Genomic DNA, 19,530 nt, shown 5'->3' on the forward strand with positions numbered 1-19,530 from the left:
GAATTGCTAGTATGACACCTAGTGGTCACATCTCCTGTTGAGAAGACGGAATGCTCAATAGGACCAGCACACAGCTCCGCCTGAGAAACCTTGACTATGTGGCGCCTTTTCCTTGTGGATTTCTCAGGAAACGCTCTTCTGAGATTAGCAAATCACCTAGAAGAACACCTGCGGTCCTCAGCATTAAGTTATCTCTGCAGTTTCACCTACCAAGGAATTTTCTATAATTTTAACATACGCACAGGAGGAAGTTCTGTAGGGGGGATAGTGGCCCCTTCCCAAAGGGCTATTTTCCTGAGTCGGACGTCTTTTCTGGGAAGCCACCATCCTGTCCAGTCACCTCACTGACTTAAAATCGGCCAGTTCTTCCCTTGCTTACATGAAAGACAACCCTTGATAAGGTATATACATTAACCATTTTCACAAGAATCTTACAGAGACTGAAAAGTAGCCATTTTAGCTCAGCAGGTATGACACCTTTTTGATTATAATACTGCCTGTAATATATGCCATTCTTTTGGAATAAGAGCTAACATTTGATATAGTACCTTAATGTTGGCAATCTTGTCTTTAAGACAAGGAAAATCTATCCATGAGTGTTACTAAAATTGTATTGTTTCTGTTAAACAAGAGAACAACAGTACAAAATGTTACTTCTTTAGGACAGCTAGGTGGCACAGTGAATAGAGCACCGGCCCTGATGTCAGAAGGACCTGAATTCAAATCGGACCTCAGACAATTTGACACACTCACTAGCTGTGTGACCTTGGGCAAGTCACTTAACCCCAACTGCCCTGTCTTCCACCCTCCAAAAAGCACCCCCCCCCCAAAGTTACTTCTTGCCTATCTTGTTAGGTATCTCCAAAGGGGTCATGTTGTCGATCACACACAAATATAGACTAAGAAATTACTACCTTTTAAAATTTGCACCTATCTTATTTCTTGCATACTCCAATGTGACAATTCCTTTATCCATCATATACAAGATAGATCTTTGCTTCACTGAGTTTTTTTCCTTCTCTGCTTCTGTCCTGTCTCCATGATGGAGTCATGGAGGGAGGGAGAAAGAGAAACCTTTCCTGTTCTTTATCCTGACACAGAGGAAACTGCCATTTCGAGGTCTTAAGGGCACTGAAAGTTCTCATCTTTGCCTAGGATACATATCTATGAATTATAGTTAACATTCCTGCCAATTACATAGATACCTACAGGTTTCCAGGCCATACAGCTGTCCAACACAGGTCTTCTCTTCCTGAATACTGTTTAGTGTAGACAGTAGATAAGGGTATTGGACGTGGAGTCAAAAGACTGGGTCTGACTTTTTTTTTAAAAGCAATCGGGGTTAAGTAACTTGCTCAAGGTTACACAGCCAGTTATTTCTGGGTGTGGTGCTGAGTGTCTGAGCCCGGATTTGATCCAGGTCATCCCGACACTGGAGCCAGTGCTCTTACTCACTGAACCACCTGGCCGCCCCTAAGCAATTGGGGTTAAGTAACTTGCTCAAGGTTACACGGCCAGGTGTTTCTGGGTGGGTGCTAAGTGTCTGAGCCCGGGATTTGATCTCCAGGTCTTCTCAACACTGGAGCCGGTGCTCTTACTCGCTGTGCTACCTGGCTGCCCCTGGGTCTGACTCTTAGCTGAGTTTCTGTTTTCCTCATCAATAAAATGAGGTGGTTGGTTTCACTGATTTCTAAGGTGAGCCTAAACTTGGCAGTTCCACTGCCATCAATAAGAACAGATGAATGGAACATCCATTCTGTTTTATGTCTATTTGTTGTCTTCTCAGTTTCATGTTTAAGTTTTTTCAGGATGGTCTAGCTTAATTAAGTTTTTCAAGTTCTATGTAAATATTCCCCTCCACTACTTGTTTTTTGTTTTTTTAAAGCAACTGGGGTTAAGTAATTTGCTCAAGGTTACATGGCCAATTATTTCTGGGTGTGGTGCTAAGTATCTGAGCCCGGATTCAATCCCAGGTCATCCTGACACTGGGGCTGGTGCTCTTACTCACTGTGCTACCTGGCCGCCCCTTGTTTCTTTGTTTTCAAGACTTTTGCGCTTTGCTCATTATCTTCCACATATCCCTTTCATAACTCTTTTACAAGTAAACTTGTATTCTAAACTGGTACTGCCACTGGCTATCATGTCTCTGTAGGTTAGAAGATAAAGCATATGTTTCCTGGCCTAGAAAGCAAAAAGAACCCTGCTATATAGGAATAAATGCAATAGAAGCATTGGAAATTCACAGGAAAAGTTAGTTAAATGTCACTGTTGGTTCTGCCCTTGAATTAAGATTTTATTTTCTTTTTCATAATTAAGGAGAACATTTCTGGGAATACTTGGAATGGTTTAGGTCTCTTAAGGATCAGGTCTCTGAAGCTCTTTTCCCTGGACAAAAGGATCCACAATTATTCCAGTGACCTCAGAACTCTACCAAAGTAAAATAGCTGGGATACCTAAACACAGCTCCTGATGGCTGCTTGTTTTTGCCTTAAAAATCTCAAGGGGCTGACCTAACATTTCCTAATTCCAACTTCTTTAGGTTATTCAAAGCTCTGACTTGGTACTAGTTGAAAAAAAAGGCTACATGAAAGTTGATACTTTCATGACAGCTCTAGTAATACTTCATATTTTACTGGAAGACCAATAAAAAATAATTATCAGATCTAAAGATATGTAAAAGTAACTTCACTAGCTGAGCCATAATATAGGAGGCAAAATCCTGACTAAAAGTCCTGAAGGTAGCAATTAACATAAAGGTGTTAGTTAGACAACATCAATTGAAGAAAACGATCATATAAAACAGGAGAGGGGCTGACAACAGCTTTTAAAAACACCTATAATTTTGGCTCTGGTTGAAAACTGTTCTCTTTTTCTTATGATTGGTAATAATACTACACAACCGCACAATTTTAAACTTCTTGTTATAAAACCTCTTCTGAACAATGTATGTGAAAATCATTGCAATGTGATATAAAAACATTATTTGTATATTTAAAATAATTTCTAGTGCCTGAATAAACAGCAAATAATTAATATTAATTAATATTAAGTATATTTGGGAAAGAAATTTAGTGTCAAGAAACATTAGAAGAAAATGTGTACTTTTTATTCACACACCTATCAGTATAATTTCCCTCCATTCAAAAATCCCTCAACATACCGGGAGGAGTGATCTGCCCTCTGAAGTAATAAGTACATTAATATTGCAGGGGAATTCCATTTGGTGGTAATTAAAGTCATAATCCACCTTCTGCCAAGTTATAAGGTTGCCCAGTGCTGTTACATTATGAACTCCTAATAAAAGAGAAGAATGTTTTTGATTATTTGATTTTACTTACCTAATAGTACTATATTTCAAATTAATATTCATCAAAATGACTGGTTAAAAATAAAGGTCAATTAGTGTAACATAAAACCAAAGACCCCAGATCCCGGGGTCAGAACTCAGTTTTTTACAAAAACTGCTCAGAAAACTGGAAAGCAGTCTGACAGAAAGCAGGTTAGACCAACCTCTGATTCCACATACTAAGATAAGCTCCAAATGGATACATGACTAATACATAAAGAGTGACATCAAAAAAAGAGGAATAGAGAAGGAAGTAGTACCTTTTGTAACTAAGGAGAAGGGAAGGGTTCATGACCAAAATGGAAGAGAGGATCACAGAAGACAAAATAGACAATTTTGGTTACACAAATAATAAAGTTTTTGTGCAAATAAAACCAATGTAGCTAAAATTAGAAGGGAAACAGGTTATTGGGAAAAATACACAGTGTAGGGAGAGAACAGGCTGTAGCATATTACCAACAATGAAACCTTATGTGCTACACTAGTAACCTGTGCTGTGTCAAGAGATCCAAAGGAAGGCCCTGCCAAAAGCTGGGTAGAAACCCCTTCCACTCCCCGAAGATGTATCTGAGGATATGGACAAGAGCACAGTGCAAGATGAGAAGGTGTAGATGGGTTGTGATCTGTACTGCCAGAAAAAGTAACCACACTGACGAAGATATTGCAAACTCAACCACAGATCTACAAAACTGTTTTACCAGACATTTTCATTTGAAAACCATTGCGATCACATTTAACTCAGTGTAAATGTTCCAGCATGGGTTGCTTTAGGCTACACACTCAGTCTTAACAATTCAATGGCAAACTACCTTCTCTTATTTTTTCCTCCCCAGTAATTATGTAAAATTTAGCATCTAAAAAAGATGTGTTTTAAACTTTATACAATCAGGCTTCTATCTTGAAAGGTTGCTATAATGGATTCCTTTTTAAACTTAGGAGGTTCAAAAAAGAATGACTAAGGCTTCTTGCTATAACTGTATACCAACAATGTAGGGACAACATGCGCAGGCTTACCTGGGGTGTCAAGCTGCCCTTGCTCAAGAGGAGTCTCATCTATCACAAGGGAAGTGCTATCAGACAGCTGCAAGATGCCACTGACTAAGCGATTAGCTGTGTAATCCTTGTGAGGAATTAATTTCAAGAGGTTCATATTCTCTATTGTCATCTGCAGACGGAAAGACTTGGAAAAAAGAAAAAGTTTAATGAGAAAGTGAAAAAATCCCTCAGCTTCTAAATGATTTATAATCAGGATTCCACACATTGTTTCTTATGGAGAGTCTGGCACAGTGATCCTAGGATGAGCTTAATGGCATAGTTCTGTCACTAGGGAACAGTTTTCTCAGTTATTGAGTAATCAAGGTCTAAACAGTACACAGATTACTTTAGTTGGAATTGAACTGTAAAAAGTAACTTGGAGGGTAGTTTTTAATTCACTGGTGAATAAAAAGCTATTTCATAAATGAGCTACACATACAACAAATGCTATCTGGAAAACTTAACTACTCTTTTAAGCAACAAGTGCGCACTCTTATCTTAGAGAAATTATTTCACTAATTAAAGCCTAAAGTCCAACTTTAATTTAAATCCTTAATTTCAAAGCAGCTGTATGCATAAGCTGTCCCAAAATTAGAAACAGCAAAACCTACAAAGACTCCCACCTAGGACCTTTATTCCTACAGATCCAGTCAGGTCAGGTGGTTGCCTGCAGCACTCTCCATCCAGCCAAGTTCTATTATTTCCCAGTCATGAGATCCTCACTAACCATATTCTGATTCTTTATCCCTTTTCCCAAACACCAAGACATTCTTTGTGTGTTTTCCTCTGCCTCCTGGTACCATAATATTCTCTTAAGCCACATTCTATCAGTCAAACCCAAAATGCCTTTTATTTTTGACATCTTATGTTGGAAAAGGCTCAGTACCTGTATGGAGGCTTTATTAGGGAATAAAAATTAGTTTAAAAAAGGTAACTGTCATTCTGACAGGGGTAAAAAAAGACTGAAGCAATGTGGTTTTCATGGAAAGCACACAAGTCTGAAGCAAGATACTGGGGTTCTAATTGGACTGTGCCTCAAATGAGTTCCACTGTTTAACCTTTCTACCACTGCTTTCACATCTACAAAGTGGTGATAGCAATTACCTGCTCCATCCAAAAGGACTCATTTAAAGAAAAAATAAAAGCACAAAACATTTTTGAAAGAGTAACAAGGGGAGGAAGAGTGGCTATAAGGAGATTAGACAATGTAAAAATGAAAAAAAAAATAAAACAAGTTATATAAAGATAATCACTCCAAAATTAAAAATGAGTAAATGTAAATAGCAACAAATAACTGGAAGACAGTTGATAGTCAGAATGCAAAAGTCCTACTCCAATGTCTCTTGCTGAAATGGAAGTGACTATGGATATTTTTGGAGGGGGAGGCAGGGCAATTGGTGTTAAGTGACTTGCCCAAGGTCACATGGCTAGTAAGCATCTGAGGTTGGATTTGAATTCAGGGTTGGTGCTCTATTCACTGCACCACCTAGCCGCCCCAGTGATTATGGATTCTTTGAAGGCTATGTGCCAGCAATAGTTCTGACAAGCCGGAAAGTTTTATAGTACTGTCTCCAATATGAGTATCTGATATCTGCAAAGTAGCCTAGTTAGGCATGGAGATTCATCACCAGAAAGGTGGCCCTAAAGACTCATGAAAACAGAATAAAAAGATGCAAAGTGTTCCTCACTTTGTGGTAATGTGTGGCAGTAATGGTGGCAAAGTAACAAAATAGGGGAAAGGATGCTAAAAATCAGTTGTGGGACCATCTACAAATACCAGTTTAACTGTAAATAATCTAAATGTGTGATCTTTGTCTAACTATCAACACGCTCAAATATAATGGGAGAACTGTGACACATTTATATGGACTTTCTCACTAGAAATGAAATCAGAAGACAGACTAACAGCTGAATAGAAGGAGAGCTCACAGGTTCAGCTCAGAGAGGTAAACGAATTAGTCTGGGAGGCTGTTTTCATCTTGTACCAAAAGTACCACATCACACATTATTTCACAAAACTCAGGTACTGTCTTGTACCGCTCAAGATAAGCAGATTATGATAAACTGCAATGTGAAAAGAACCTGTATGAATAACTTGTCAGGATCTTCTAAATGAGGTTGACATATACTTTTGATACCATTATATACAGAGACACATGAGAGGTGATAAAAATGTTTGCAAAATGAGGCTCGATATTCAGAAATGAAAAATGCCAAAGTCTCATAAAATTTAGAAGTCTCATATTTATGTGTCATGAATACTTTTTACAAGAAAGTTTCAGAAGGCCCTAGACATGCTAAGCACTGAACATCACAAAAAAAATGAAACAGAGTATAATAAAATAACAAGAGACACTGAATAGTGTTTAAAGATAGCAAAAATACTTTACACACACCTCATTTAGCCTTACAACAACCACGTGGAGTTCAGGTATTATTTAATCTCAATTTAACAGGTGGGGAAACTGGGGTTCAGAGATATTCAAGGATTTGCCCATGATTAAAACACAAGTAAGTGTCAGGGTAGGATTCAAATCCAAGTCTCTCCTGCTTCCAAGTCCCACACTCTTTCCACCATATTGTACTGTTTCCATATGGAAGTTACACTGTCTGTGTGTTAACTGGTTAGAGCAAAGAGGAAATTCAACACCAAACCTGAAGAAATAGAAGACAATTACAATATCTCCAATCCAATCTATTTAGAAAAATGGGAAATGGATAAAAATTATTGACTACAATTATAATTTTAGTTAAATTTAACTGAAGTCATGCAATGAGGAGATCAAAACTCATCTGAAAGAAGTTATGCTAAAGAATGATGGAAGATCCAGAGCCCTACTGCTTCATGTGACAGAAAAAGGAGGGGAACTGTACTACAAAACACTTGGTATGAGACCCAACTAGGCCAGATTACCTCCAGAGCATTGACAGATGAAAAAATCATGACAGAGCTGGAAGGGACTTGAGGAAAAACATTTACTAGAGCTCCCTCATCCTGTTTTAGAGAGCAGGCCCAGTGAGGTGAAGTGATGTGCCCACAGTCACACAGGCACTCAGTCCCAGAAGTGCGTGGGCCTGGGCTGACTCCAGAGTCAGTGCTCCTTGCACGGCACCATCCTGCTACAATGGGTGAATGTAACAAATCAACACAAAACGAACAGAAGTCTGGGCACTTTTTAAGGCAATTTGTTATCATAGAAACACATAATTTAGACATCAAACACACTTGATGTATAAATGAGGAAATGGAAATGACGGTCAAAAAATCTCCAAGTCAAGATCCAGAAGAAAACCATGGACACAAATGGCATAGAGTGAGAAGGTCACAGATAGGATGCTATCTGCACTGGTGAAAGAAGGAACTACCAATGAGATTGTGAAGCTTTTGAGGTATTGAAATTATTAGTCACCTACTTAGTACAAGTTACCCTGTGTGTGTGTGTGTGTGTGTGTGTGTGTGTGTGTGCGCGCGCGCATGTGTATGAAAACATAGTTCAATGCACACATACACAGAAAATGAAGCAATCTGAGAAAGATGGAGCTGGAATGGACATCAGATTATTCACTCCATGCTCATTTTATGGATAAGGTCTAGAAAAGGAGTTTGGCTTGCCTAAGATAACAGTTAATTAATGACAGACATAAAACTCGGGTCTTCTTTCAGTTTAGTACTTTTTATTACACTATATTATTGAATACTTAACACGTAAAGGTACTCTGCATATCAAAACATACTCTAAACAAGTAAGTAAAACTGTGCTAATTAAGCAAAAACTGTCTACCCCTAGGGGCAACTTGTTCTGTTATTTCCTACCTACCACCCAAGCTTATATTCTCTTTTTTTTTGCCTTTTGGAGGGCAATTTGGGTTAAGTAACTTGCCCAAGATTACACGGCTAGTTTTTTGTGTGTGTGTGTGTGTTTGCTAAGTATATGAGGCCAGAACCGAACTCGGGTCCTCCTGACTCTGGGGCCAGTGTTTTACTCACTGCGCCACCTGGCCGCCCCTTCAAGCTTGTATTCTCAATCTTAAAGAGGTAATTCAGTTTTTAGTTTCATGCAAAAAACATAAAAAAAAAAAAAAAACTAGAGAAACAAGAAATACTCATTCTGACTTCGGATGAAATTACAACTGTGGCAATTACTGAATCTTAAACATTGATGTTGGTAAGAACACAGAACAAAGCAAGAATTTTCTAAAATTACGCAAAAGTCTGTGAAGCATATTTTTACTGATCTTACTGCTGGAACAAGTTGTTGAATAATTTGATATATGTGTTCTGTGAAGGTACTATTTCGAGGGCAACCACTCAAGTTAACCGTGAATTTTCCTAGAGGAAGAACATCTCTCCTTGCGTATCTGAAAAAGCAAAACCAAAAATTATCAAAAACATTACTAACGAGATTTTTATTTAGATGATATTAAAAAAAAAATGGCATTTTAATGAGAGCACTATTCCCAAAACAACAGACCATATTTTGGAATACATTAACTAGTATGATGAAGTAGCTAATTCTCCCATTTTACTCATCTCTGGTCATATTATGCATTCAATTTTGAGTTTGAAAATTTAAAAGAGTATATGACCACAAACTGTGAGGCAGAATGACAGAGACATCAGGAAGAGCTGGGTTTAAATGTGTCCCAAGATCTACTGGCTGTGTGACCCTGGGAAAGTTAAGCTATGGGTGCCCAAGGCAGTTTTACTAAGATTTTAAGTTGCAGTGATAATCTACATTGGTAGAGGGAGTTTTCATATTACAGAAATGACATATTTGGTTTAAATAACACTCGCCTCCCCAACTTTAATTTATAATATACATTATCTCAGAAGATTTCAACAACTTACACAGTGGAGATGAGATGCAATATAAGGTATTCAGCAGCCAAGCTATCTCCCAAAAGGGCATGGGTTAGGAACCCAAGTAGTTCTGCTCTCACGGGGGATAATTCTGACATGAAACCTGAAATAACTGAGAGAAAACAGAAAAATTTCAGCACTCACTTACTTTCCTCTAATGCATTAAAAAGAAAAGACAGTGAACACAAAGTAAAGAATACAATTTAATATTTTAGTGGCAGAACATAATCCTTGTTTTTTGGCCCTGTGAATTTTGTTGAATCCTTACAATATCATTTCTACTTAATAAAAAGTTACATATGGCTTCTCCCTCACTTTGTTTGTGAAGGGGATGAGTAAAAGTTAAAAAAGACAAGCAGAAACACTGAGATGAGTGAGTAAGTTTATACTGGCTTACTATGGTACTATATTTTTCTCCTAAAAAATTACATATTTAATGAATGATTCATTCTCCTTTAGATTATATTACTATAAACATCATACATTTTAAAATCATCCATCTTAAAATTTTCCTAAAAATGGTATGTATTGTCAGACTCATTTAATGGGTTGTTTACTTTTATTGAACTTGTGGTTTTTTTCCCTCTTACTTTTCAATAAGAATTATTTGTTACAAGAGATGTTTCACTGGGTAATGGGGGAGGATATACATGGAAATGAATAACAAAACAAAAAGAATTAAATTAAGAATTTAAAATAATAAATGCAACCTAAAAAAAGTTTCCCTAGTACAACAAGTAGCCTCTTTAATAATAAAAAACCCTACAAAGAAGTTATTTTAAAAGTTTTATGAAGTACTCATAGTAATTTTTTACTTACAACTTTTGCTCTCTTCTTCCTTAAGATAGGCAGGCAAGAGTGGATTGATGTGCTGCAATTTTTGTGCTAAAATCACATGAATTCTTGGAACTAATGAAGCAGGCGGGCTATGCACTCTTTGTTCTTCCAGGGTATCCATACATTCCATGGGATCGAGTAATGATGAATCCCTAGGATGTCAAAAATAAAACTTAATTTTGTAATAAGCATTCCCAAAATAATAACAGAACTCAAGTCAATACTTAATATTCTCACCTCCAGTTGCTCTTCACTTATTTCTCAATATGAATTATAATACAAAGTTTTTAATTGTAAAACTGGCCAAAGCCTTAAAAAACTTCCCAAATTAACTCATGATTTTGGCAAATGGGAACTGATATTCTGATACGGCAATGTTTTTCTTTTGTATGCATTCACATAAGGAAACAGTATCATACAACCTCATATTATTAGGTTAAGACAGAATTACTTGCACAAAATGTTAACACTTTTCCTGAATTACTTGTTAAGTAACCAAATATACTCTAGAGTGGCTCAAAAAGGATTCAGCTCTGAACGATTTATCTTGTGACTTACCCATTCTGCCTCCTTTAATACATTAAACATGCCAGTAATTTTATAAGCCTCATTAAGGAATAAGTGACCAAGCAATGGACAACTGAAATTATGCTATTATTTTCTAATATCTCTAATAAAAGATTTGATCTAAAATGTTAACATTTTATTGTTGTTCTTTATTTAAAAAAGATTTCTGTCCAGTGTCAAACACAAAAAAGAATCCCATCGTCTTGTGCTTAAAGACATACTCAACATGTCTTTAAACAATTCAAATCCTTTCTGCTGATGTCAGGTTATAAACCAGTCATTAAAAATCATAATGTTTTTTTTAAAAAAATCATTTTAACAAACTATAAAGGGGAAACATGCTTACCTTTCTTCATTATTCAATATGCTCAGCACTGGATCCACAGATAAAATGCCATACACCTCAAGGACATCATTCACTTTGAAACAATCCCAATTTTCATAAACCTGACAAAAAAGTCAACATGAAATAATCAGTTTCAGGGTTTAATGGTATACCATTTGAACAAACTATATCTCCAAATCTGCCCTCTACCCAATAATTACCCCAAAGAAAATGACTCACTTCTATAGTGCTTTAATAAGGTTTATAGCAAAGCACTTTCCTTACAACACCCCCGTGAGGTAGGTAGTGCAAGGATTATTAGCCAAATTGTAAAATGTAAGAAATAGATTCTGAATGGTTGCTCACTGTCACCCCACATCTAATAATCATCTTGAGTTAGAATTCAAACCCAAGTCACCTAGAATCCAAGAATCCACCAATATTTCCAATATACCACACTATCTACTCCCTAGAAAACTCAAATGTCAAGTAATCTTTAAGAGTATAAAGAATTACTTCTGAACCATAAACTATTAAGTGCTAGAAAGGACCACAGAGATCCTCTTTAGTGACTATGCCTCCCTCCCCCCATCACCCAGCTAGGAGAACTAAGTCTAAAACTCTTAATTTGCTGATTCAAGTCTAATAGCCTTGCTACTTCAGCCAACTCAATACACAGAATGCTATTTTGTTAAAAACAGAAGGCTAGGGCGACTAGGTGGCACAGTGAATAGAGCACTAGCTCTGAAGTCAGGAGGACCTGAGTTCAAATCCAGCCTCTGACACTTAACACGTACTAGCTGTGTGACCTTGGCAAGTCACTTAACCCCAATTGCCCTGCCCTCCCCCCCTCAAAACAAACAAAAAAAAAAAAAACCAAGGCTAAGAACATATGTCACCTCAAAGCCTACCAACCATATGTAACAAGAAAACAGAATGACAATTTTTGACGTCTTCTTCATAGCCTCTTCTTCCAAAGTGTTATTTTTTTTAAAGTCTCATCCTGGCCTAAAGATAACCCTGAGTGCTTGATGGCTGAGCTAGTAGAAAATCAAGCACCAACAAGTCCTTTCAAAGTAGAAAGTCTTCAGGTACAGGAATGGCAATGGATTGCACATATCTAGTCTGAACACTAAACTAGATAAGTTGAAAAAGTTAATAACTAGTTAAGAGCCATGGTCACAAAGTGACAATTTTTTTCGTTAAGTACAACCAACTCACCCAAACTACTAATGAATAAAAGAATTACAATCTGCATTAGTAGTTTGCAATCCCTGTACTGATAGAGCCACAGATCCTTTAAATATTCCTATTACCTGCAAATTTAATCTGATCACTAAATTTCATAATAAAAAAATTCTGCAATATTTTGAAGAAAGTCAATATATACAAAGTAATGCTTTATCTCACTTTATTATAATAGAATGAATCCCTCTAATAATTTAAGTCACTGTTGGAGCTCTTCTCTCACTAAATCATATTTTGGGGAAGAGAAAACTTTTCCCCTAATGTAAGCATCCTAAAGTAGGTAAAATTTGAGAGCAATCTGAAATGAAGGAAGAAACTGTCTCAGTCCAGCATCCTCTATCATGCTTGACATTCAATACGTCTTGTCTGTTCTTCATTCTTATCCATTAGTATTTATATTGCCTATTTCACCAAGTTAAATGTTTACGAACAGTCTAATTACCTTTACAAGGCATGCAGGGCCTTTCTCTCCTGGCAGTGGAAAATTGAGATCCAGAGGAGGGGTGCAGTTTGGGGAGTTCAAGTGCTGCCCAGCAGAAGCCTCAGTTTCTAACCGTTTTGGCTCTCCATACCCATGAAGACCACCAACCTTCCCTGAAATCAAAAGAAATAACTGTACTTTCTAACTCCCCTGGGAGAAAAACAAACCTCAACAGCCTTATCAGTTTGATTTCTTATCAGACCAATGATGCTTCTCACTGGACAAAACTTAAATAGTTAATTTTTTAGGGAATAATACAAGCTAATAAAAGCTTTTGCAAAACTTATGAGGAAGACAACAATCGACTAATTTGTAGGACACGATTAAATTTAAATGTTTCTCCTATCATGAACTGTACAGACTACAAGAAACTAGAGGATAAACATTTTATGAAACAAGTAAAGTGCTAAGAATAAAGCAAGCTATGATGAACAAAGAATGTTTTATGGGAAAAGAAATGAAATGCATCTAAATAAAACCATTCATCTATTTTAAAAGTCTGTCCCTGAAGTTATTTTATTCTCTAACAAAGTATGTCTTTAACTTTCCAGGTACTGGCAAGAAATTATAATCAATAAATATTCATTAAATGCACTATGTGTCAGGAACTCTGCTAAGAACAAATTATTTTCCAATTAGGTAGGGTTACTTCCATATCCGCCATATGTAAAATTTTAAGCCTGCCCTTTATGAAACAAATTTTGCAGAATATTATTCACAAATTATCATGTGGCCTATATTAGTGTTACTCATAGAACTACTTAGAAATGACCTCTTACATTTATATAGTGCATTACATTATCTCAGCTGAATAACTAATGATATATATCAAATTTTTTAAAAGTTATACTTTCAAATGACTGCTATACATTAAGACAAAATCAATCTAACTTCAGTGAAAGTGGGAACACAGATATTAGATTAAATTAACTTCACCGATATTCCCAAGCCCCTTACTGAGTTAACTTTAATTCTTCTTTCCTTTCCTACTGTTAAAGGTATTAATAAACTAATAAAATATTTCACTTCCTTTTTCTGCTACCTGTTATGAAAATCGAGCATATTGGAAAAGAAACAGGAATATAAGTATTCTACATGTAAAATGAAGAGATGAAAAGTAACCATTTTCCCTCAAAAAATTTACCAGTAATGACTCATCTTTTAAAAATCAAAAGCTGCTTAAAAGTCAAGTTCTCACAACATGCAAATTTATTAGTTTGTCACAATCTAATTGCATGGTAAGAATTAAAAAAAAAAATTACATTTTTTTTGCCTTGAATTACAATTTTATTTGCATAATAAATCTGATTATGAATATCTGTTTGGGGAAAAATGAAACTCATTCACTGAAATCCATAACTTTTCTTGGGTGATGAATTCAAGCCTGAAAAATAAATGACTTTGTCCCACAAAGACTACATTAACAAGCAAGCATGTTTTCAAGGACAAAGAAATAATTTTTAGGTGCTCTAAAAATCACTAAAGAAGTTAAGGTGAAAGTGAAGGCCACATCAGCCAAAGAAAAGACTTTTATTTTCAGTCTACTCACTCAGAAACTTTCAAAATCAATTATAATATAGCAGTATCTAAACTACAGGCCTGCTAAATGAATTTGTCAGTTTAAGAATTATTATAAGTAATTCTACAACATAACCTCTAGTTAGCAATAATAATATAAAATGTGTTCATACAGTAATCCTGATACAACATTCTAAATAAAGTTGATAGATTATTTGGGAGGGAATGGGGGTGGTTAAGAAGATGGAGTAACAACCTTCCAATCTTGCCCAGGCTAGAAGTGCTGTCACCTCAAGCTAGATCCCATTGATGAATGCTGCAGAAGCTCTGACTTGCTCAGTTTCTGACTGGGGCTAGCATGCCTCATACCTTGGCTCACACCATAATGGTGCCAGAATTAGTGCAGAAATACGATCAGTTTTAGTCTCCTGTAGCTGAATTTCCAAGCTCAAGCAATCTAGGAGCGTTAGCAGAATGGTGGCAGGGAACTGCAGGTGTGTACCACCATGTCCAGTGATCAATACTCTTGAAGTTAATCCTGTTTTAAACTTATTAGAAATACTGTGATGTTACCTGTATGTCTTAAACCTGTATGTTGATCTTTCTGTTTAGATGGATGAAGGTCCATATCTTCATCATCTTCATAACTTCTCTTGTGACGACTTGGAGTGTAGGATGTTGAGGGGCTAACACGAGCTTGACTTGCACTAATATATGCGTAAAATAAAAGATTAAGGAGGCCAACACAGAGATTTTAGAATCTAAATCTTGCTATTTTATAGCTACTTAAAGATTACCAGTTTATAAATTAGTCCAATGGATCAATATGTAAGGAAACACATTTTATTGACTTATTGCTTCCACAAATTTCTTTTACAGCACTTAAATATTAACAATGATAAAATAATGACAAATTCTTTAGAATAACCAAATTTAACATACTAGAATTTTTAGAAGTTACACTGTAACTTGGCATTCCTAAAATTTGTAGAACATCAGGAAGCTGTTACCATTATTTTGGTACTTCCATAACCTTTAATTCATTATTGTGGGTTCTCCCTCCACCGATCTCATAATTACTGAAAGATATTTGCTTCCTTATTGAAGTTAGGCATAACAATAAAACTGAAGAATAGTGTAAGCATTTCTTTGCTAGGAAAGAAATAATGAATAAAAAACAATTTACCAAGTACTTACTATATGCCAAATACTAAACTAGACCCTGGGGTCAAAAACAGAAAAGGAAAAATGGTTCTTATTCTCAACAAACTCCTATTTTAATAGAGAGAAACAACACATAGGGCAATGTTCAGCTTTAAGATAGATGGCAAGGCCTGCGAATCCCAAAGGTGTAGTAGCAGAGTAGATAACAAAGTTTTGGGGTCCTTATTAAAAAAATAATCACAGGATCTCAGAGCTGGAAGAGACCTATAAAGACATCTAGTCCAACCATACCTGACCAGGAACCCCTCACAACGTCCTTAAACAAGCTCTACTGGAAGAACTCCAGTGACAAGGGGGCTGTTACATCCTTCAGCAACATATTTCAAATTTGGACTGTACTGACTGTTAGAAAACATTTTCTTAAAGTCAAAATCTAGCCATAACTTCTATGAATTTGATACTAGAGTTACAATCCCTGGCATCAAGCAGAATATGCATAATTTTCCCTCCACAAAGTTAACCATAACCCTTAAAATGTTAGTGGTAAGGGGCAGCCAGGTAGCACAGCGAGTAAGAGCACCGGCCCCAGAGTCAGGATGACCTGGGATTGAATCCTGGCTCAGACACTTAGCACCCACCCAGAAACACCTGGCTGTGTAACCTTGAGCAAGTTATTTAACCCCAATTGCTTAGGGGAGGCCAGGTGGCTCAGTGAGTAAGAGTACTGGCCCCAGAGTCGGGATGACCTGGATCAAATCTGGGCTCAGATACTTACCACCACACCCAGAAATAACTGGCCGTGTAACCTTGAGCAAATTACTTATTAACCCCAATTGCTTAAAAAAAAAAAAAAGTTAGTGGTAAAAAAAAACAGTAGAAAATACAATTTTAGAGTTGAAAGAGACCTTAAAAACCATTTAGTATAATATCTTCACTTTACAGCTAACCCAGAGAGGTGAAGTGATTTATTAGCAAATGACAGAGCTTACATTTTATTAGCTACTCATTTATGTTCCACTTTCAGTTTCTTTCACCCAACAACCCTGGCAGTTATTGTCCCCAGATAAGAGACAAAAAGGCTCTGCTGGATTCATCAAATCTTCTGACTATACAACACAAATACGGGAAAAGGATATTTCTTTTACCCACACCGATTCTCCAGGCACTGGGACACAATAGAAAGTCTGTCGTTCTAAAGTAGTGGTCTGTGTAGAGTTCAAATCAACTTCTTGTTGAGGCTATAACATAAAGGAATATTAAAGAATTGAAATAATGAACATATTAAAATTATGATTCAAAAAGAAACCCTAGCCTGGAAAGGGGATAAAAAAGGGATACATTGGGAAATGAAGTTATTAAAAAGAAATGATATCAATAAAATTTTATTTAAAAAACCCAACAACTACATTTTAATATAACAATCTACAGAATTATGTGTAGTTGCTATGAAAATGAAACAGTTAATAGGCAGCCATTAAAAATAATTTTTGATTGTTTAAGAAGAATAAGGACAGAAAAATATTGTAAATTATGTTTTAATCTGAATACTTTTCCATCCCCCATAATATACCTTTCCCAAGACCATAAAAATCAATACCCCAAATCATATAACCAATTCTGCAACAAGTTAAAAATATACAACTTGCTTTAACTAATATTTTAAATAAAGAAATAGACATTTCTTCTATAACGAAATATGTTTTATAAAGAAATATTTAAAAAGTAAAAATATATAAACAGATTAAGAAAAATATAGGACTCCCCCATAACTTTAACAGAAAGAAAACTAGATTCAAAACATTTTAATTCAGGTATAGTTTTTTCCTTATGAATTCTGAAGGAATAAACTGGTCTGGTCAAACATGTGTAAAAGCTACATGCATATCTTACATTAACATCTTTAAGTGTTTCTATGAAATTAGGATTTAAGGTAAAACTGTATCATAGTTGTATAGGAAAACAGCTCAACTATGATCACATAGATAGAGGGATACAGACTAAACTGGGTTGATCTGCAGTCTAGAGACACATTAAGGTATAACGATTATGGTGGGGTTTGGTTATAAAGTCTTGTTATTGCAAATCGATAACCATTAGGGATATGGTTACATCAGACATGTATTTCTTAGGAAAGACAAATATAGACTTTTTAGTAGGAACCCAAAAATCTAAGGATATCCCCACAAAGTAGATTTTCAGAGATAACAACTTTCCAATACAGGAATCTCCTCCATCTCCACTTGAGTATTTTGAGTGTCTGGTGAGCTCACTAAATCACAAGATAGCCTATTCCATTTTTAGACAGCTCTGTTAAGTTCTTCCTTGATTAAGCACAAGGTAAACAATATACCCAATGACCTCAAAAACATATGTAGAAAAAGCAACAGAAGAATTAAAACAATGTTGTGAAATTATGACCAAGCTTGACCCCAAATAAGGGATGATAAAGCATTCCTCTCTCCCACATTCTTCGAAGGGGGGGGTGGGGAGAATGCACATGTCAAACACTGCATAAAATATCAGACATTTTTAATATCTTAACCTGTTTTACTGAACTTTTCTCCCCCTCTTTTTTATTGTCCAGTATAAAAGATGACTCTCTGGGAGATACTTTAAGAAATATAAGTGACAGAAAAACAAAAATTGTCAAAAAAAAAAATTTTAAATAAAATTCTTCAGTGTAGTGAGCTAAAACTTGACTTCTACTCATCAACTTTATTTCTATTGTCTGGAACAACACCATTTTAACCCATCTTCCATTAAAGATAGTTTTTCGGGGCGGCCAGGTGGCTCAGCGAGTAAGAGCACCGGCTCCAGTGCTGGGATGACCTGGATCGAATCCCGGGCTCAGATACTTAGCACCACACCCAGAAACAACTGGCCATGTAACCTTGAGCAAGTTACTTAACCCCAATTGCTTTAAAAAAAAAAAGATAGTTTTTCAAATGGTCTATAATAAATAGTAAATACTTAGCTAACATGTCCTCCTCTTTTTCAGAAAAGCCAAGTCTTTCAAAATCAAATTAATAGCTTACCACAAGGAAGTAACACCAGTTGGACCAAGCATAACGGTGCACATCATATAAAAGCAATACATCATACAACATTATGTTAAAATGTTCTGTGTTTTCTTTTCTCCCATAAGAGAGTGAAACTTTTTTTTTGGCCATTTCTATATTACTTTATTCTATCAGAAAATCAGTCATTTCCCTCTAAGAGGAAAAGAACAGGTAATAAAAAGATTACTGAAGGGTACAGATATGCAATTTTGTAAAATGCAAACTAAGCTCACATAAACATATTAGCAAAGCAGGGATAAATTTATTTTATTTTTTTTTTTAAAGCAATTGGGGTTAAGTAACTTGCTCAAGGTTACATGGCCAGTTATTTCTGGGTGTGGTGCTAAGTATCAGAGCCAAGATTTGATCCCCAGGTCATCCTGCCACTGGGGCCGGTGCTCTTACTCACTGAGCCACCTGGTCACCCCCAAGCAATTAGGGTTAAGTAACTTGCTCAAGGTTACACAGCCAGGTATTTCTGGGTGGATGCTAAGTGTCTGAGCCTGGATTTGATCCCCAGGTCCTCCCGACACTGGAGCCGGTGCTCTTACTCACTATGCTACCTGGCCGCCCCAATTTCTATTTTTAAAATAGGCAATGATTAAATATACTGATTAAAACCATAATTTCAAATGTTTCGGAAAACATTAATTGAAATATTTATTATAAACTCCCTTTATAAGAAGTCTCAATAACAAAAAGACACACCAGGCAAAGCTATAATACAAATGACAATTAAGGGAGAAGATATCTATTATTTTCTCAAAAATATAAAACAAAACAAAAACTTGTCATTTGTATACTTAAAGAAAAGTAAGAAAAATTCAGTATCAGCTCAAGAAAAGTAATAAGCTATATTATATACCTCTAAGGGATTACAGAAAGTTTTTGTACACAACAAAATATTTATAGCAGCACATTTTTTTTTGGAGTCATAAAGAACAAAGCAGGGAATCCATTAATTGCAGAATGGCTACACAAATTGTGGTACAAGAATCTAAGGAAATATTACTGAGCCATAAGAAATGGCTAATGTAAAGAATTCAAAGAAACAGTAACACTTAAGAGATACTGAGGTAGAGTGAAATA

The 19,530-nt window shown here is 36.0% G+C and overlaps 1 protein-coding gene across 3 annotated transcripts in view; it reads right to left on the reverse strand.

Moving 5' to 3' along the window:
• The window catches only part of MCMBP (minichromosome maintenance complex binding protein), a 32,881-nt gene that overhangs the window by 2,224 nt on the left and 11,127 nt on the right, over positions 1–19,530 (reverse strand). For 2 of the 3 annotated variants that reach the window (XM_069099099.1, XM_069099098.1), the window contains 9 exons: positions 16,519–16,620; positions 14,792–14,936; positions 12,662–12,813; positions 10,993–11,093; positions 10,062–10,231; positions 9,231–9,354; positions 8,623–8,740; positions 4,361–4,526; positions 3,161–3,294 (listed from right to left, as the gene is read on the reverse strand). In XM_069099099.1, the coding sequence (XP_068955200.1) occupies positions 3,161–3,294; positions 4,361–4,526; positions 8,623–8,740; positions 9,231–9,354; positions 10,062–10,231; positions 10,993–11,093; positions 12,662–12,813; positions 14,792–14,936; positions 16,519–16,620 (1,212 nt within the window). The remainder of the gene's footprint in view (positions 1–3,160; positions 3,295–4,360; positions 4,527–8,622; positions 8,741–9,230; positions 9,355–10,061; positions 10,232–10,992; positions 11,094–12,661; positions 12,814–14,791; positions 14,937–16,518; positions 16,621–19,530) is intronic. The other variant, XM_069099100.1, reaches the window with a different exon arrangement.

This window comes from Petaurus breviceps, unplaced genomic scaffold (assembly GCF_028583685.1).
Source record: "Petaurus breviceps papuanus isolate PSGF00001 unplaced genomic scaffold, PetGlider_PUasm1.0 37, whole genome shotgun sequence".
Lineage (NCBI taxonomy): Eukaryota > Metazoa > Chordata > Mammalia > Diprotodontia > Petauridae > Petaurus > Petaurus breviceps.